A 20,237-nucleotide genomic window follows, 5' to 3' on the forward strand; every position below is an offset into this window, starting at 1 on the left:
GATTAATCGGAGTGGATTCAAGTTTCACTTTACTTTTCTCAAGAATCAAGCAAGCTATCAAGATGAAATTTTTGGAAGTTTTTCTCTCTTTTCTTTCCCTAGAATTTTGGCCAAGGTGAAGGAAATGGAGAAAAAATGAAACCAAGAGAAAGATAAGAAGATAGGAAATTAATTTGGTCAAAGTTGGTTGGATCCTTGGCACTTGTCAAGCCAAGATTTCCTTTCTTTGTTTTTTTCTTTTCTTTCCTTTCCTTTGGTCAAAAATGGTGGCTTCTTTATAGGATATTTTAGGGGTGATTAGCTGAAATAAAAGCAAGGTAATTAAGGTAATAAAATAGTGTTCAAGTAGTGTACTCACTCGGTAGCAAACGGTGCACGTCGGTTCGAGTTGTTTTTCCTTAACTCGCACATACTTGTGTTTTTACTTATGGTTCACTAGTTTATTATTATCACTTCTAATCGCATACTTTCCCTTACCTAATACTCATTCTTATCCATCAAATTTAGTACACACAGCTCACCAAGTAATCACACGGCCAAAATACGCGAAAATCCTAATTTACGCTAACTATAAAACTAAAGGTACAACCCTTGATTCTATGATTTATTGTAACTATTGAGGGAGTAAATGAGTAGTAAAGATATTATAAAATAATTTAATCAAAATAAAAGGATATTTTAAGAAAATAAGAAGAATTTTGTGAGTCCTCACAAAAGTGGTCATCGTCGTTACAGAAGCGTTGATGAGATTAAACAGTACTTAGATTGTCGATATTTATCGCCAATTGAATCATGTTGAATGATAGTTGATTTCGAAATGCACAGACAGTATCCATCAGTGATTAGATTGCAGTATCATCTTCCTGATCATCAATTTATGATATTTAACGATGATAATCATCTTTATGACGTTCTTGATCGTGATCACATACATGACACAATGCTGACGAAATGGTTTGAAATAAATCAGAGTGATGTTTCAGCTAGAAACTTGATGTTTATGGAGTTTTCCGAGTAAGTGGACTTGGAACCAAAATAAACGTCTATGAGAGTCCAGATTGCAAGGCTACCATATGCACATCCTCATTCTGGTGAGCGATACTATTTGAGAATGTTGCTGCATAAAATTCGTGATGGACGAAGTTTTGAACATGTGAGAACTATTGATGGAGTTGTGCATCCAACATTCAAAGCTGCATGTGCAGCCCTTGGTCTTCGAGATGATGCTAATGAGTGGAATGAAGCTTTAGCTGAAGCATCTACATGGGCATCTGCCAAAAAATTACGAAGCATGTATTGTATAATACTTATGCATTATGAAGTAACTAACCCTTCTGATATATGGTAGCGTCACTGGAAAAGTATGACAGATGATTTGCAATATCAGATCAGAAGGGATATGGGAAACTCTCAAATACGCATTGAAGATGATGAGTTACAAAATTTGGAATTAGTTGAACTCGAACTCATTTTGAATAAAAATTGTCAATCTTTATTAGATTTTTCACCAATGCCATTGCCGTCATTTGAAAATGCTCAGTTTTCCATGAATAGACTTGTAAGAGAAGAGCTTGATTATGATTTTACATCAGAGCAGCAATTATTTGATAATTTATATGCTAGTTTGAATGAGGATCAATTGAAAGCATATGATCTTATTATGGAATCATACACACATAATCACGGAGGACTATTTTTTGTGTATGGAAGTGGTGGGATAGGTAAAACTTATTTATGGAGAACATTGATTGCTCGAGTTAGATCGCAAAGAAAAATTGTTCTTTCAGTTGCATCATCAGGCATTGCTACAATACTCTTACTGGGTGGAAGGACAGCGCATTCACATTTCAAAATTCCTATTAATTTGGATAAGTCATCAAGTTGTTCAATCAATAAAAATTTTGACTTAGCCAAATTAATTAGAGAGACATCTTTGATAATTTGGGACGAAACTCCAATGACACATCGACATGGATTTGAAGCGGTGGATAGAACTTTAAAGGATATCTTAAAGTTGAGTGAAAATGATTCTGAGGATCGTATTTTCAGAGGAAAATTAGTTGTTTTGGGCGGTGATTTTCGACAAACATTACCGATTGTTTCTAAAGGTAGGAGAGAAGCAACAGTATCAGCTACAATAATGTTTCGAAACAAGATGGAATGTAAAGGTTAGATTGTTTCGATTAATAGATACGACCATATATGGAGTGCTTCAACGTTCGGGATGTATCAAGATGCTTTTTGTAGATGATCAGGTAATAATTAAGAGCGTATGTTATTTATTATATTGAATATAGAATATTGAATATTTACTAATCTGTTGAAAACTATCAGAAATTTGTCATGCAGGGAGGTTATAAGAGGCAGTAATATGATAAACATTTTCGTAGATCATCTCCATGAAGGCAAGGTATACTGGTTTCAAAATATATATATATATGTATAATTCCGACAGATCTTAAATATCGGCTTGCACCACATCAGTACCAATTATCATTTGGAAACGATACGAAGATAGTGAATATTTTAGATGATTGTGGAACCATACCATGTTTCAAGTTTAATTTGGTCAAACTAAGAGATACAGAACAGCACATGGACAATGATTTGCAATTGATAGGTATTTCATTCATAATTAACCATATTTCTATTTAAGTTGTATATTTGAACTGGTATTACTTATACTTTTTGATCTTTTGCAGATGTAATTGGTTTAGTTGTATCTGTTGGTTCACACTATCAAACATCTATCAATGATAAAACTAAGTGTGACATACTTTTACTTGACAAAAGGTTAGTTAATAGATTCAATATCTTTAAAATATTTTATATTCTACAAATTTTGATTTATACTTACCAAAATTCTCTAAATGAAGTTTGACAGTAGTTCAGTTGACTTTATGTGATAAATTTGCAACTGATGATGGTGAACACTTGCGTCAAACTGTTACAAAAAATAATGTTTTGCTAGCCTGTGGTATTTGTGTGAGAAATTATAAAGGTAATTCAATTTATTTTCACTTTATTTTATTTAATTTTTATAGTTTATCAATAAATATAACACATTGTGCACGACCGTCACTTTATACTATTCGAGCAAGCAAATTGTATGTCAATTGCTACTTGAATTTTGCTCAATACCTACACAGTTGGTAAGTTTTACAAATACCAAAATATTAAATTATTAATAATATTTCATACCCTTATGAATATGTATTTGAAAAATTTGCAGGTTTGAGAATGATAAATATGCTCAGAAATTAGTGCATGGTTGCGGTCATGCAATTTTACAATGTCCCAAGCATTGTTGATATCAAATGCTAAGAGAATATGGATATCCGAATATGCAATTATACCTACGGTACAATTCCTCTCAATTAATTAAGTAATGAACGAGTATCTACGTGTAGTTTTGAATTAATGTAATCTATACATTCTTTGGATGGTTTTAGATTAAATATTTTCGGATACTTGCTTACATTTAAAGTATCAACATAGACAATATGTTCCATGAGTTATGCAAAAATTGTGGACAATCATGTCGATCTCATTTTGCAAAAATGGTGTGTATCCATTGTAATGACGTAGTCGACACTATTGTCAGGTAATTATTTTCATATATTTTAAATTTTAATATAATTTTTTGCATCATATATCACAATTTCTTCTTAACAGATACAATGTTAACATAGAAGTTAGAGATTCCAGTGGTAACCTATACCTCGTTCTTCAAGACAGGCATGCATGATTCATGTTTCGTTGTGATACTTCTTATCTTAGAAATTTAAAAACAAAGGTATACATTATTTATATGTATATATTTTTATACAATATTATTTACAAACTGTCTAAAACAAAAGATAATTTTGAATTATGTATGCTTTTAATTGTCAGGAAAATGGAGGTGCATTGTATGACCACACATTAATTCATGCAAAAATCATGCATTCTTATTTATAGTACGAACTCCACAAAAATCAACAGAATTAATTAAACCCCCAATACTGGCGTTCGTACTCAGAGTTGATTGGTGTGAAGAATGTTCACACCTTCGTAGAAGATTATCAAATCAAAGGCAAAATGTTTGTAAGTATTTTATTTACTTATCAAATTAAATATTCAATTATATTTAATTGGACCCTTATGTCGCTCAATTTATGATATAGATTTCTATTTTTTTTTCAGGATCCAACCTTCATCAAAGTGATAGTTTATAAATAATGGAGATGTTTTTATCATATATTGAACTATTGTTACAATGTTTCATTTTTTTAAATATACTTTCATGTGCCCGTGATTATAATATTTTACTATTTTTAAATTCCTCCATAGATTGTAATTTTTTTCAAAAATGTAATCTGCTGTGCGTAGCACAGGTATTTATACTAGTTTTTTAAAATGCTTAACGCCATCTACCAATTGTTAAGTCAAATGGGATGACTGTTACTTCTGAACCTCAAGAGGTATTGGTAGTTTGGTCAAAATAGAGAGGTAAATGTAATTAATTCAATACTTGATTTTGTGTTGTGCTATAAACAAAAATTTTTTGGTTTAAAATTATTTTTCTTTTTTTGTTGCCACTCTATATATATGAGTTTTCAGGCAATCATTATCCAGTAGAGACATCCAACGATCGGGATGGCAATTTCTGGCACGACACAACAATACGACTGGAACACGATCCGTAATTAATAGGTTTTAGCACGACCTGAATTTTAATGGATCATTAGTGGGTCAACTTGTTAGTGACATGAATGTAAGTGAGTTGGGTCAACCAGCGGGTTGACACACTAACCCGATAAGGTGCTTATTTTATAATAATAATTAACACTATAGAAGCCATTTTGAGTATTTTGTAAAAACTAAGAACGATCAAACTTGGCTTGAACATTTCAATTAGATGTTTTAAAAACTCATATTTTGTATCTTCTCATTTATGGAAATATCCTACCATGTTTCTAAAAGGTTAATTGGATCTCACTTTCTAGAGAGTTTTTTGAGAAAAATTACTTTAACACTTCTTATAGGATGTTATATATGTGAGATAAAGGGTGATTGAAATATGTATAGAAGGAATATTCACAAAAAGTGGAGAAATTTTCAAAAATAGCAATCCAAATAAGGTTGACTTTGTAACTTATATTATGCTTGGGAAGCTTCATCATCTATCATTTTTGTAATGTTTTGAAAACTTTAAATTTTATGTTGACTATGTATTTCAAAAAATTTACAGTGAGTTTTAACAACAGTAACATTGGTCGATTACATGATCAAATGGGTTAAAATAAGTGATTAAAATGCTAGAGTGCTTCTTGCATAGCTCAATAGGTTGATTTGGCAAAATAATGCATCACATCAAAACTATTTTAATCGTATAGAGTATTTAATAGGTTATGCAAGTTGGGTTGGATCAACCTGTTAACAAACAGGTCATGACACGACATGAAAGTCTAATTGGTTGGATGAGGGTTGAGATTTTCTAACATAAACACGATAACGACACGACACGATAAGTGTAGAGTATTTAACGAGTTACGCGAGTTGGTTTGAATCAACTCGTTAACAAATAGATCATGACATAGCACAAAATGAAAGTCTAATGGGTTGGGTTAGGGTTGAGATTTTTCTGAGATGAAAATGATAATGACAAAACACAACAAGTACACGACACGATCCATTGCCACCCTTACACCATGACACATAGCGAAAAAAGGCCCAAGTCGTTTATTAATTCTATTGTTTACTTAATTCAATTCATCCATTACTTGCAAATTAGAGACATATAATTTTATCTTTGGAATAATTTCATAAACCTCTACCGAGGTTTCTAATAGAATCACTTGGCAGCAATTTTTAAATATCTCACTTGTCTCTCTTAATTTAAGTTTTTTTGTAGCATTTGAAATCTATTTCAAAATATAATTTTAAAGAACTCATTTTGGGAGAGAGAATATAATTTTATTCTGAATTTACCCTTTTGTTATCTTACTTTTTAGTATAAAAAATTTTTTAAACCAAGGACTGTGGGGGAATAGACCAAAGTTTTCAGTACATGGGGATTAAAAAAAAGCCAAATAAAAAAGGAGTGCTACTCCTTAACGTATATAATAATTTAAAAAACTTGAGTATATTAATGATAATTTAAAAACAAAATCCAAAAGCATGAAATTTTAATTCTAACGGGATAAAATATAGTGCGCTTTTAAAACACAAAGAGTAAATATTTCAAAGTGTATTTGAAGACTTTCCAAGTTACAAAAGTATTATTTTCTTTACCGTAAAGTGTATTGAGTTAATTTAAAGAGTTTTATAAATAGTTCACATTTTCTAAGTTTTCTAATTTTTTTTAATCCAAGTCAATAGCTTGCAAACTAGAATAATAAAAAAAAATGCTAAAAATTATATATAAACTTGTTTGTGATGTTTCCAAAAAAGATTATTTTCATTACTATAAAATTTGCAAGTTATTTTTACAAGTATTGTAAATTATCTATAATTTTAAATATCTTAATATTTATTGTTCGAACTCGTGACATAAAACAATATTAAGAGTCTTTCGAGCCCATTATCGACTTTTTAATTTCAATTAAAGAATCATATTGACCAAGTTGATAAAAATTGAGAAATAAAATTAATGTGATATGACAATTAAGATTCCACAAGAAAAGGGTAAATATAGAATGAGATTATATTATCTATTCTAAAATGAGTTTTCTAATTATTATATTTTGATGTGGGTTGCACAAGTTAGAAAAAAAAATTCCAAAATAAGGGAGGCAAGTGACATTTTTCAAAGTTTAAAGGTGCCAAGTGATATGTTAGAAGCCTCAGGGAGGTTTCTGAAATTATCCCCTTATGTCACCGTGCTTGACTTTGACCTATACCGTAGGCGTAGCCGTCTTCTCCCCCGAGTCTGCCTTTCATTCTTCTTTCCTCCTTCTCCTTTCCAAATTTCACCACCGCCCGCCGCCTTGCGTATGATATGAGAGCCTCCTTGTCTTCTTCGCCCTTTTATTTTTGTTCCTCCTTCTCTTGAACCTCTGCCACCCATCTACTGTTTGGTGAAGAGTCTGCAAAGAGAGCATTTTGGGTTGAAGATTGATTTGCTATTTCTGTCTTTCTGTGCAATTTCTCACAAATTGGACACGGGTAATTTTTTTTCTTTGAAAATCATGGTGAAAGCCTCCGTTACTCGGTAGACTTGGCCGCTCTTTTGAGTTCCGGAGTCGACTCAGTCCGAATAAAATGCGTCCACCAAATAATGGAGCAATACTTTTTCTCTGATTTTTTCCCCCTTTCATTGCAGAGTCTTATTCCTTTGGTGAATGTATTTCAGATATGGTTTCTGGGCTTAGGTGATTTTGGTGCACATATGGGGACTCGAAATTTTTTATGGAACTCGGCTAAGAAGTTTTTCACCATTGGCCTCATAGGCCTTACGGTATCTGACCGGTATTTTAGCATTGTTCCTGTTCGAGGTTATTCAATGTCTCCTACTTTTAATCCCCAAATCAGCAGTTCTACAGGATCCTTGACTGGTAACTTTCTCATCTTCTTTGTTGTCTTCTGAACAAGTATGCTAATGCACTAAGTTTTGCACTTATATGCTTAACTTTTAATGTTAATGATAAGTCTATTGTAGATGACCGTGTCCTTGTGGAGAAATTTTGCCTCGAAAAGTACAAGTTCTCATGTGGTGATGTGGTGGTCTTCTGGTAGGTTCCTTTTTGCTACTTCTGGATGAGAGAATTTCTCCCTCTTATTTCCTGCTGGTGTAAATATGTGCTTGAGCCACATGATTTTTGAGCTATGCTTAAGCTGATACATAAACTTAGAAAAGCAGTTTTACGTTGTGAATATGCACAAACTTGTTGAGTGACTTATAATGGTAATTGGTTAAAAGAATATTACTTTGAGGCTTAGTGGATAAACAAAACTATAGATGGAATGGAGAACATTGCATGGATACAAAGCATAATTTATTATAGATGATCTGTAGACCAAAAATTTCTTGGGACTCAATTTGCAGTTAAAAATCATGATTTGATGCCAAGCTTAGACTTGATAAATGAGTTGGCGGCCTAATTTTAGATGTTATGGTGCATTCTGTGTTTGCCTTTAAAAATTTAGCTTAGTGGAGTTAATCTCATGGAATGTTGTTGATAGTGATTTTTTTTTAATCATGGCTTTGTGCAGCTCTCCTAGTAATCATAGGGAAATGCATATAAAGAGAATAACTGCCCTACCTGGTGACTGGATCAGTACTCCTCACTCTTACGATGCTATTGTGGTCCCGAAAGGGCATTGCTGGGTTGAGGGTGACAATTCAGTGTTTAGTTTGGACTCAAGATCCTTTGGACCGGTATAGACATTCTTCACTGTACTTTTGAATTCAGTTTAAGGAGTATGTAGAGTACTAACAAGAAAAGAAAAAAAGATGCCCTCTTTGTGTTTATTCACCTATATTTATGTGTATTTCCACGGGATTTGCGTCTGTGTTTGTTAAATTGTTGATGGTTTGTTCGTAGCATTTAATTATCAATAATCATGCTCTTTTACAATTCAAAGTGCCTGCTTAGATTATGTCATGTCTGGAAATGCTGTTGTACTGGATGTTTGAGATCATTGAACGGACAAAAGTTAAATGCATGTAGTTACCCAAAAAAAGATGTTGAATGCATATGATAATACATGTTTGCTGACCACAGTAGGGCAACAAGTTGTGAAAACATTTTTAGTCCAAAATAAATGTTTGAGATTCCTGCTTTTGACATAAATGGTTATTGCTGGATTAAGTCTCTGTATGCCTGCATTTGTAGAAAAAGGCTTTGTTAGCTAATGAATTTCTTGATGGTTTACTTCCAGATTCCTTTGGGTTTGGTTCATGGAAGGGTCACACATATTGTCTGGCCTCCCCAAAGAGTTGGTAAAGTTGACAAAAGAATCCCTCAGGAGCATTTGCCTTTCTAATTTTTTTTTTGAGTTTGTCTTCTGTACGTTCTACCAATTTTTGCCTATGCTAAATTGATTAAGATATATTCTTCAGAAGTTAAGAGTTTAAGGTGGAGCAATATTATCTTAAACTCTTCAGGCTACAAATTATTGTTGGGTGGAGATTGTGCAATTTTGGCTCCTTTTTCTTAATGACATTTGTTGTTTCTTGTATAAGGCAATTTTCAACCATCCTGTTTGAGTTTTTTGTTTAAGGGTCAATATTTCTATTTATTTGGATTTGTTGGTGGCAAAAGCAGTGTTTTTAGTCTATTTTCCAGCCATTTAAGTACAGTATTGACTATTTATATTCGTCATAAATAGATGATTAGAGTAAATTAAGGAAGGAAAAAAAGAATTATGCATGGTAAAGGGTATGGAGTGCAAAGATGGAGAGGTGGACATTTTGCAATTGTGATTATTGCGGCAGTGTGAATAGGTGCAGTTGTAGACATGGATAAGTGGATGTTTAGTCCAATTCTAAGATAACCATATTAATTATGACGGCGGGAATTTTTATTTTTATTTTTCTTTAAATAAAGTTGACCAGTTTTACCATTTCTGATTAGGTAATCTATATAAAGAATAGGATGGCACCAGTAAACTAGTCTTGTATTTGGTTCACTTAGACTGTTTAAACACATAAGCTGGAACTGTGAAAGCTATCAAGCATGAATAGAACTTTTAGGCCACAACTGCAGGGTGGACTACAATAGAGGTCCAATCTGATTGCAAATTTGTGGTGAGCCTAATCAACTCAAGCAATGTGCAGGATTGTAAGGTACAAACAATCCTGGAAGACATTGAAGACTTGAAGAAGAACTACTTTGAAAGCTGTTTGTTTTTGTTTGTTCCCAGAACTGCTAATAGTTGTAGCCATGCTATGGCTCAATTTGCAGTTAAGTCAGTTAGGATGATTGAATGGGAGGGAGCATTCCCATTTTGGTTATCAGAACTAGCTAGAAAGGATATGGGAGTAGTTACCCCTTTTTGTAATTAACTCTTGTAATATCAAGTGTTAATATTTATAAAATTGGTATCGTTTGGTTTTAGGCAAGTAAGCATGATCAGACTAAAACGAGATTTTGTGTTTTGAGATGATGTGACCAGTTCTCTATTGCTTTTGAATTTTGTAAAGTTGCCTTTGTAAAAGATCCAAATTAAAATCCAAAAAGCAGGTTTATGCTATCTTCTAATTGAGTTAAGAGTTTGATTTATGTCCAATGACTCCATATTAGAACACTTGATTTTTACAAAATAGTAGTACTAAATGCTAATGCCAAGGAATTGTGAGTCGTTGGTGTGGAGGTTTGAAGGATGAAACTGGAGAGCCGTCACTGCTGTGGAAGGACTCCCCTCTCCATCCATCCTGAACCTGAGCAGCAAATTGCAAATTCCAGAGGATATCCTCAACTGAAGGTCTATCTGCAGGATTCTGGAGCAAACATTTGCAGCAAATCTCGATCATAGTTTTCAGTGATTCGTCTGAACATGCATCACTAACAGCCGGATCGACCACTCTCTTTCTGGATGCATCATCTGCTGTAATGACTGCTTGTAGCTGCATGACAGGAAAAAACAAATTCTTTTCATTCATGGGTGTTGAGAACAACTTTGGTAGAACACTCAGTTCTGTACACCTATAACTGATGAAGCCAATAATTATCAGTCAGGCTCACAGATTCTGCTTTTCTATAAATGCCAACTTGTGGATTCAAAATAAAGAAAATCTCCCCAAGATATCCAGAAACCTATTAGGATGATGCATCGCTCTCTCTCTCTCATGCGGCCGCACACGCACAATAAGTGGAACAAAAATGCTTAAATTTGATTAGGTGAAGGTCTCATGTTTGTTTATCAGATTACAGATATTAGAGATTGCATGGCATGTCCTGGCCTAGGCACTCCTATTAAGATCCTTTTGAGATGCCATATATTGCTAAATGCAAATATGATTACCCTAATTGAAGGTCTTACAACTTGCAGGGACTTCATGACTATATTGTCTTCACTGTCATTACAAAATTGCAGTTTTGTTTTGTTCTTTTTTCCCTTAAGTGTGACAGGGAGGGGGGAAATGCAACTGTTCCGGAAAGATTTTGTTCATTTCAACAAAATATAAGTTGATTTTTTCAGAATGCAAATGACTTTGAATAGAAGGTAATTTTGGATTAATTTTTATGGACCAGACGTATGGTGTTAAAAAGGATGGACACCACATGATCTTAATCTTGCATTTTTTTTCTTCTGGGCCAATCATTGTCAACCTTCAACAAAGGTTGAACTAGCCAACTATTCCTGCCTAATTGGTGTATCATAGGAATTATTGTCAAAAAAGGGAAAGCAATGTATTTGTACCTGTCTATAGCTTCTAATTCAAAGCAAAATAGCAGCTTTGTATTATTCTCTTTTTCCTATGTATGATATGATTATATGAGTTAATGTCTCAAGGGCAAAGCAATATACTTAAAGCCAGCAGCACCGGACAATAGAGAGAGCACAAGTCTCATTAACCTCAGGACCTATGGAGCATTTTTACCTGTCTACAGCTTCTAAATTTCCTTTAAATTTAGCATTTCACTATTAGATTTCAGCAGAATTGGATTCTGTATCATATAACTCCCAAAAAAATTCAAAGAAAAGAAAAGAAGAAGAACATTCTGCAAAGTGGAGTTTGCTAATTGAGAACAAACAAAACATGGAACTCCAACACTATGCAAATTGAGAACAAAGAAAAGAAAATTTCGCAATATTGATGCTGAGTAGTATCTGTAACTAGTCCAAACCTGAGCGTTGGCTCCAAAGACAAGTTAGATCTGATAAAGTTACATTTATATACCTGATCTTTGAGAACCACCACTTCTCTCTCGGAAATTATTGGCCTTCCAGAGATGATCTTCAGCAATATTATCCCAAAGTCATAGATATCGAACTTTTCTTGATGCATTACCCTGTGAACCAAGAGTGTAGTTTAAGCATTTCTTATCGAAATTTTAAGAAGTGCACCACCTATTTGGTATCAGTTATGTAATTGATGGTACAAGTCCAAGCACTTGTGACTTTATACAAAAGGTAGAGGACTTGTAACAACTGATAGTTTGCAGATTTTTCTCAAGTATTTGACTTCCAAAAATTAAAAAAAAATGAATATTGAGTAAATGCCAATGAAAATATATGTGGAAGACAATACAAAAGATGAATGGTTAGTCAAAAACAGTAGATGCAGCAGAAAAAGTTGCTGAGAAAGTTAAATTCCCAGATCAATTTGAGCACAAGGTTTTCAAGTAAAGGCTTATAGTGTAAAGGTATGAATTTGGCTATTGATGAATAGCAGTAACCAGAAATCTTGCAAGTAAAGGAAGTCCTGTGTTGTTAACTATTCGTCTCGTTAAGCAGAGACCAGAATGCTGAAAGTTGGACAAGAACAAACCTTAGGTTCTTCAACTGTGTAGATGTATTCGAACTATGAACATCATCCTGTAAAATTAAGTAGCTTCAACATCTATCTTGTGCAAGAATAACATCTTACAATCCTAGAATTTAAAATTCTTCATTCAAGTTTATACCTTTCCCATATGCTCTGCTAGCAAAGGCAGGTTATAGCTACTAACTTTTGCAACAAGGTTCTGATCCAATAGAATATCTGTTATTTTCAAATAATTTGGAAAGATACCAGGCACTATTCCTGTATGCAGGAATTGTATACCCTTTGCTACCCCAATTGCAGCTGCAATACGTTGTGTCCAATTAAGTTTCGATCCGGCACGTCTATCTGTCATATAACAATGAGATCCACTTAAAATTGTAAAAGAACAGAAAATCAAAACAGTTTGCAAGTTGAATAGCATAGATAATCAACTAATTCGTAATTTGATTAGACAGCGTGCTTTTCTTAAAAGAGTTTTAAAAGTTAGCTGATGGTGAATCCTCTAGGTGGATGACTCACTGAAATCAGAAAATTATACATGCTACTAATGCAAGTGATATTCTTTTAAAGAGATGTCGGCTTATAAGATGTTATCTACTGCATCCAGCCAAATCTTTTTTCATGAAAGAACATGATTTGAATATGCATCCTGATATCATAAAACATTTGGAATACCTGATATCCAGCTCCTCAATGTCCCATTTGGAACATATTCAAAGACAAGGAATATTCTGCTCACACTTGAATCATCCAAGTAACACTCGAAGCAGTGGCCAAGAGCACTGACCAGATGCTGATGTCTTAGTTTCGATATTAATTCAATGTGATGCAAGAAATCTTGAGTGCTGTGCCTTCTTTTCATTTTCAGGCATCTAATAGCAACGTAGGTACCATCCGTCATCTGGCCTCTGTACATCTGAGTCAATGGCAAAGAAAATTTCAGCTATAGTCATTTAAGTAGTCTATGGCTTCATATTTTGGGAAGAACTATCCCAAAAACACAATAGGCAGCATGTGTCACAGCAAAAAGTTTCTGTGATTTTGAATTAGTCTATATGACTCATTTCCACATGTGAAGAACAGGTTACAGCCATACTGCATAGTCATTTAAGTAGTCTATGGCTTCATATTTTGGGAAGAACTGTCCCAAAAACACAATAGGCGGCAGGTGTCACAGCAAACAGTTTCTGTAATTTTGAATTAGTCTATATGACTAATTTCCACATGTGAAGAACAGGTTACAGCCATACTGCATAGTCATTTAAGTAGTCTATGGCTTCATATTTTGGGAAGAACTATCCCAAAAACACAATAGGCGGCAGGTGTCACAGCAAACAGTTTCTGTAATTTTGAATTAGTCTATATGACTAATTTCCACATGTGAAGAACAGGTTACAGCCATACCATAGTCAATTTATACCAGAAGCAAAGTTGGTGTATGCATATAACTTTCAGATTCAGGTTTCATTAACCACGCATTAATATATATACCAATTGTACCTTTTATTTTTACCAGTTCTTAGAATATAAAACATGAAGATTAAATATCTAATTCTTTACGATTATATCCAAAAAACCATTCTCTCCAACTTCACAACCTGCAGAAAGTTGATTACCGATTAGATAAAATATCTGTTACAAATTAACCTGAAATGATTGGTGAGACGTGGGTCTTTTTACTGAGCTATGTTCAGGAAGAAATCAGTGTGAGATCAGAATGTAGCTCAGAGGATAGAACTTGTGGTTACAGATGACAATGGCAAGGATTCACCCCTAACTCGCATAGAAGGGAAGTAGATTTTGCTTCAGGAGAAGAGTTGTCTATACAGCAGACACAAAGCAATGGAACGAAGAGTATTGATCTTAGCATTTTTGGCAGATAGGGTTTATACAAGTGAACTTAAACTTTTCTACACAATTGGCTTCATCATCACAAAGTATGGAGGGTAAGATAAAAATGGCGACTGTAAAGACAAACAATGAGTTGAATACTAGTAAGAAATATCAATTGGAGGGAATTACTCCACCGTCTCATACTCAAATAATTTCAGTTTCATATTTTCTTCAACTGTCTTCTCATAAACGGTTCGGGAGAACCCTAAGATGAAGTGAAGACACTGAAAGCCAACATATTGATGCTAGTACAACAATTCAATTTGCATTGGGAAATTGTTATGAATAACACATTTACCTGACCACAAGAGCCTTCCCCTATGAAGGATGATGTGTCAAAGTTGTTAGTTGCCTCCTCAAGCTCTTCCAGTGAAAAGGTCCTGTAGGCTGGAAGACCAATTGCTCCAAGCTTCATTGCTTGTGTAATATATCCTGGAGAACTTGCTGATTAGTTGTTAAGACTCTCATTAATGCTTCATAGCTGCTTTAGGATCAAAGATATCCAGAAGACTAGATATATTTCCATTCTAGACTGAATATTCATGGATCCAAGAAATATTGTTAAAACAAGAGAACTGCAATCAATTAGTACGATTGTTACATTCTCTTTCTTAAGTTGAATCACTTCATCTCTTTCTGAGACCAGATGGTTATTCAGTTTAATCAACCTGTAAGGTGGGTGCAGACTATCGGATGAGGGAGAGAGAGGCAAATTTAAAGCCAAATTTGTGACGTTGTCGTTGTGCTTTCACCTTTTTGGGCTTTAGGGTCAAAGATAAAGAATTTTGTTTCCTTAAACTCAGCTCTTGCCACTGCAGAAGCTTGAAATTGAGTGTGCCGTTACAACAGCTTCAATGTACAATGAAGAATTTACAAAAACTTGTGCTTTTCTATGCAAGATTGATCACACATTACATAACCAGTAAACCAGTCCTGGATTTGGTCCATTGAGATTACCTGTCAGGTATGGTGAATGCCAATGAAAGGAAAATTCAAGAATGTGCAAAACTTGTACTTTGTAAGCACAGTCCATTGAGCACAATATTTTGTGAATTTAAAAAGAGCAAATTCCATTATTATAAGTAAAAATCACATTTCACACCAGCAAATAAACTTCCCATTAGCAGATGAAAAGATTGAGGACTTACTTGCATCTGAAAGTATTTTTGAAGTGTACCCTGTTGAGGCATTTTCTTCTATTATTCTAACAGGAAGCTTTTGTGCTTCATTCTTTGCAAGAAATTTTCTTGCAAGAACAAAAGCTAGAGCGAGTAGTAGAACTGCACCTATAGTACTTCCAGATATGCTCAAGGCCAGGATTATTTTTGAAGCTTCCTTTTGCCTTCTATGATGAGGCAGGATTCCCACAGCCAAAGCTTGATTCTGACAATATGAGTTCGGTTGTTGAGTTACATCCTTCGTTGCCAAACAATTTGCAGCATATTGAAAAATCCTGTTTCTTGAATTGGACAGTAGACAGCTAGGCACCCTCCCAGTCAACAGATTAGCAGACAAATTCACAAACTTAAGTTCAGTATTGCAAGACACATCTTCGAAAAGCATTCCAGTAAATCTATTAGCTGAAATATCCAGGTATGTAATTGATGGCATGGACAGAAGATATGATGGAAATGGCCCCACAAATTTGTTGGATGACACATCTAGGTGATCAAGCTGATAGAAGGATTTCACTTCATCTGGAATGCCATAGGTAAATTTATTTTTCCTCAGTACAAGGCTTACAATTTTTTTATTAACTGGAGGAAATTGAGGTCCAAGAGAATTGTTTTCCAAGTCTAGAACCTGAAGGTTTTCCAACTTTCTAAGATCAGGCACTTCTCCAGAGAAATTGTTATTGGATAAGGCAAGGATTCTTAGATTTTCCAAACTTCCTAGGGAATCGGGCAGAGATCCACTACAAGAATTATTTCTCATACTCAAAACTGTCAAAACTGATAGTGATCCCAGCTCATCAGGAAATCTACCATTAAACATATTGCCATCAAGTATGAGAGCTTGGAGACCTGTTAATGACAATATTCCTCGAGGTATGGTACCGTAAAAGAAATTCGAACTTATGTCCAATATTTCCAGAGATGACAAGCGGGAAAGTTTATCTGGTAATGCCCCCCATAAACCCAAAGAAACCAACCTGAGGACCTTCAAATTGGGAAGTTTAACCAGTGTAGTAACAAATGAATCAATAGAGAAGTTCTTAGAAAGCTTATTAGTCTCTTTCTCCCCAATTATATGCAGCTGAGTTATGCTTTCCTCATAGCAGACTACTGTAAGAGTGGACCTTGGTTCTGAATTGCAGAAATCTGTATCATTCTTCCAGCCATTCAAAGACACAGGAAAATTCAAAAACTGTTGAATCCTTAAAAGAGTTTGTGCCTGGGATGACTGCAATTTTTCTGAATGGCCAACTAAGACTGACAATGCAAAAAACAGAACCAGCGCTGCATGGCCTACCTCTTTTCCCATCCTGCAGAACAACAGAACAAGAGATCCCACAAACAGAGTTGACTAATTCAAAGCTTAAGTATTCACTTGTTTCCACACATGAATCACTAACATCTTCAAAACTCAACTTTTGCAACAGCGGAACAGTTGAAAGCACAAAAGGGACAATAGGAAAAGGAGCAAGTTATTGTTTCATCATGGATACCTGAAGGTATAAAAAATTATTCACCTTCACTTGCTACTCTTTGGTTCTCAAATGATTTTCTTGATATCTACTTAACTACAACAATTACATATGCTGAACGGGACTAATCTATCTTGTCTGCATTATAAACAAAAGAAACAACTGAAATGAAAATTTGAAGCTGATAGAAGGCTAACCTCTATACTGAGAAACAGAAGCCAAATGTTAATCTCCAATTTTCCTTGGTGAAGTAAGTTTAACCTTCATTTCCTTCAAATGAAGAAATAAACTACAGTTCCAACATCCCAACTTCCTAAGTAGCTTAGAAACAAAGGCTGACCATAATCATATCAACCTACCACATCTTCCACACAATAGTCAAAAAATTCATCAGCACTCACTCATTCTCATCTTTCTATCTTCCTTTCACTCTCAAGCAATAAATGTCATGTGTCTATGGAGACAAAACCCCTGAATCTTTCTAGTAAACTCAGAGAGCCTTCTCTGAACAAGAGTTGTGAGAAATAACAATTCATCTATTGCTAGCACAGATGAAGACATGAAACTCTGTGCCACACTTGTGAGCTATACCACTTTTAACTGCCATAATTACTTCATAAGCCGACAATATTTTCATATGGGGTGTGGACACAATGTTGCTAAATTATACTATTGCTTTTAAGCTCTAAAGGTCTCTTCCAGTTGGACTGATTCGACTGATGAGCCACCCAATAGAAAAGCAAAAAAACAAAAGGAAAGATGCTTACTGAAGAGAACCCTTTATTTATTCTCTTGACCTCTATTGTACATCATCTAGTCTTGCATGTTTCTTTAACTATTGACATCAGTGGACGTACAGGACTAGATTTTGCTAATGTGGATTTCTCCTTTTCAGACTTGTTCTAGATTTGTCAAGGAACGTGGTGGAATTTTATAAGGTGGATGAGTGTTGTCACTTTGGTTGGCAACTCAGTAGTTGAATGTCCGTTCTATAGTACTCAATATAATGAGTACTATAGATGGAAGATGGAAGAAAATGAAAAAGAAAGGGGATTTTAGTGCAACCTTAAGAGGTAAAGCTAGTGGACTATGGATTAGGATTTAGGGCCAAACAAGTTGCAATTTTCATGTTATTTATGAAATTGAATTTACATTTATACATTTAAGATTTACAAATTTTTGAGTATGTACCTAATAGAAAAAGATTAGCTAAGTATTATCTCATGACAAAAATTATACCTCAGATTACGTAATAGCACTTGTTATATTTGACAACAATAATGTTCGCATTGGATGGGATGTTGACCTTCTTGGATACAAAATTAGGGAGTGGGGTTCTCTATAATTGTTAGAGTAACTGTACCACATAATTGATGGCTACATAGGCTTAATTTGAATTTGTACCATTTTAAATATCAAAATTTTTTATGAGTGATACATTCATTGCATTTTTGCACTAAGGCCTTGTTTCGAAAGCCATCTTTCTTCAAAAAATTTTGACCTTTTTTTAAATATATTTTTCAATTACTTTTTTATCTTACACATATTAAATCATTGTAGTACATTTTCTATAAAAAAAACTCCAAAAAATTGCAATCCAAACAGGTCTATATTTGATGGATTTAGTGCATCATTGCATATATTTTATGGTGCAATTAATACTGATAATCTAAGTTCAAGATCCAGAAAACTAGAATTAGCAGAATTTTTCTCTTTTTTGCCTTTTTTTAATTGGCAAAAAGGAAAAAGCAATACCTTAATGGGATTTGTCATGCAGCGTAAGCTTTCACTTTCCGAGGTTGGCCAGCTTTGGCTTTTTTAGCGGTGGCCCCTTCATTTTGGCCCGTTTGTTTGGCACTCTTTCTTCCCCCGTCGCTAAGCATTTGCTTTGAATTCAGTGCAAAGTGATTATTGGTTTTCAGTTATTGACTGATGGAATTGCATCACCACATCTGTCCCTTTTGGGAGTTGTTTGAATTTGTCCAAAATTTGCTAGCTTTTCAACTTGAAATAGTACTATGTACCATGTATCCTGCGTCAATCGCCCATTTTTTTTTTTTTCAATCCGCAACTTCTACATTAACCCTACTTCTACTCTTACCATATATTACATCAATCTTCTTTTTTTTTTTTTCAATCAACGACTTCTACATTAATCTTACTTCTATTTCTAATTTAGCCTATTTAGAGACAATCATCAACTTCTACACTAATTCTATTTTTACTCTTACTTTAACTTATTTAACAGAGGGTTCAATTGGACCAAGGGAATTAGGGAGATTTATTCCCATCTGTAATCCAAAGGGGTGCATTGTTGCATATTCTTTCAATTTAGTGGAAGTCATGTATTAGTGACAATTGATCTGACGTAAGATTTGAACATTTAAAAGACAATCTTTTAAGAATTCAATTTGATGGGTATGCAATACATGGATTTAAAAAGAACTCTACTTCCATAACTTGTGCCTCTTTTAAGAATTCAATTTGATGGTATGCAATACTTGGATTTGAAAAGAACCCTACTTCCATAACCTATGGTAGAAAAGCATCCCAGAAGGGTGCAAAAAAGAATATGAAAAATAGAAATGCTAGAGACGCTGATTTTGAAAATCACTCTTTAACTACAAAAAAATTTCAAATCTATCATTATTTTGTTTCTTTATTTTTATATTAGATAGTTTTATGTCTGAATTTCAGACACTTTTACGAGTATTTAACATTTCAAAAGATACAAATAGCGATTGAGGAGTCTGATATATGTCTTGATACCATTAGAATCCAAAGAATATATGGGAAAATGATGCCAAATCCCATGTTTAATTTTGGTTTAAAGAGCCTACGAATCCCATGTTGAAGCTATGCCCGCTCGTGATTGGCTGAGATTGGTTCGGCTTTTATAAGGAATGGGCCAAATGGGTCTACCCACCCAGGATAGTTTATTTTTCTCCACATAGGCTACTAAATATTTGTACATTTTCTTTTAGTATCAAATTTATTATCAACTTTTTGATTTCCGCCTAGGGTCTAAACGAGACTAATCAAATCAAACACTCTAATATTTAATCTTATATGATTATTTTAACAAAATTAAAATTTTATTCAAGATTGGCTTGTTTATTTGCTAAATTGAGTTTGAACGAACTTTTATCGAGTTTGAAGTTTGGTATGATTAGTTGACGAGTTTGAATGTTATCGAATATAACATGCTATCTAAATTTGGTTTAACTAATTGGCGTATCAAACTCGAACGAGCTTTTACCAAATTTCGAATACCGAGTA

General features: G+C 34.0%; 3 protein-coding genes across 5 annotated transcripts; 2 read left to right on the forward strand and 1 right to left on the reverse strand.

Moving 5' to 3' along the window:
• Nucleotides 1-1,045: 1,045 nt before the first annotated feature.
• Nucleotides 1,046-3,311, forward strand: LOC113774200. The gene is made up of 4 exons (XM_027318762.1): nt 1,046-1,267; nt 1,349-2,168; nt 2,703-2,793; nt 3,233-3,311. Exons 1-4 carry the CDS (start codon nt 1,046-1,048, stop codon nt 3,309-3,311), a joined length of 1,212 nt encoding a protein of 403 aa, XP_027174563.1.
• Nucleotides 3,312-6,906: 3,595 nt separating this feature from the next.
• On the forward strand, nt 6,907-9,196 carry LOC113776459 (mitochondrial inner membrane protease subunit 2). 2 transcript variants are annotated; one of them, XM_027321633.1, is made up of 5 exons: nt 6,907-7,149; nt 7,307-7,538; nt 7,643-7,715; nt 8,197-8,362; nt 8,866-9,196. In XM_027321633.1, the coding sequence occupies exons 2-5, from the start codon at nt 7,373-7,375 to the stop codon at nt 8,968-8,970; spliced, it is 510 nt and encodes a 169-aa protein (XP_027177434.1). In that variant the 5' UTR covers nt 6,907-7,149; nt 7,307-7,372; the 3' UTR covers nt 8,971-9,196. The 2 variants fall into 2 exon arrangements, with proteins under 2 accessions (XP_027177434.1, XP_027177435.1); XM_027321634.1 differs by having other exon boundaries at nt 7,337-7,538.
• Nucleotides 9,197-10,074: 878 nt separating this feature from the next.
• Nucleotides 10,075-17,623, reverse strand: LOC113776458 (probable inactive leucine-rich repeat receptor-like protein kinase At3g03770). 2 transcript variants are annotated; one of them, XM_027321632.1, is made up of 8 exons: nt 17,156-17,623; nt 15,460-16,796; nt 14,610-14,743; nt 13,094-13,334; nt 12,558-12,763; nt 12,422-12,468; nt 11,831-11,942; nt 10,075-10,552 (listed from the first exon to the last, which is right to left on the reverse strand). In XM_027321632.1, the coding sequence occupies exons 2-8, from the start codon at nt 16,793-16,795 to the stop codon at nt 10,265-10,267; spliced, it is 2,364 nt and encodes a 787-aa protein (XP_027177433.1). In that variant the 5' UTR covers nt 16,796; nt 17,156-17,623; the 3' UTR covers nt 10,075-10,264. The 2 variants fall into 2 exon arrangements, with proteins under 2 accessions (XP_027177433.1, XP_027177431.1); XM_027321630.1 differs by having other exon boundaries at nt 15,460-16,979.
• Nucleotides 17,624-20,237: the final 2,614 nt, after the last annotated feature.

The sequence above is a fragment of the Coffea eugenioides genome, chromosome 6, assembly GCF_003713205.1.
Source record: "Coffea eugenioides isolate CCC68of chromosome 6, Ceug_1.0, whole genome shotgun sequence".
In the NCBI taxonomy this organism is placed as follows: Eukaryota; Viridiplantae; Streptophyta; class Magnoliopsida; order Gentianales; family Rubiaceae; genus Coffea; species Coffea eugenioides.

Bases quoted from the DNA above. Each gene is read 5' to 3' on its own strand.
- LOC113774200 (XM_027318762.1), top strand. From the start codon at position 1,046: ATGAGAGTCCAGATTGCAAGGCTACCATATGCACATCCTCATTCTGGT. The intron at 1,268-1,348 runs GCATCTGCCAAA...GATATATGGTAG, and splicing joins TAGCTGAAGCATCTACATGG to CGTCACTGGAAAAGTATGAC. The intron at 2,794-3,232 runs GTTAGTTAATAG...AAAAATTTGCAG, and splicing joins ATACTTTTACTTGACAAAAG to GTTTGAGAATGATAAATATG.
- LOC113776459 (XM_027321633.1), top strand. From the start codon at position 7,373: ATGGGGACTCGAAATTTTTTATGGAACTCGGCTAAGAAGTTTTTCACC. The intron at 7,539-7,642 runs GTAACTTTCTCA...AGTCTATTGTAG, and splicing joins TTCTACAGGATCCTTGACTG to ATGACCGTGTCCTTGTGGAG. The intron at 7,716-8,196 runs GTAGGTTCCTTT...GGCTTTGTGCAG, and splicing joins GGTGATGTGGTGGTCTTCTG to CTCTCCTAGTAATCATAGGG.
- LOC113776458 (XM_027321632.1), bottom strand. From the start codon at position 16,795: ATGGGAAAAGAGGTAGGCCATGCAGCGCTGGTTCTGTTTTTTGCATTG. The intron at 12,469-12,557 runs GTATAAACTTGA...TTAATTTTACAG, and splicing joins TAGCAGAGCATATGGGAAAG to GATGATGTTCATAGTTCGAA. The intron at 11,943-12,421 runs GTTTGTTCTTGT...CTTGGTTCACAG, and splicing joins ACACAGTTGAAGAACCTAAG to GGTAATGCATCAAGAAAAGT.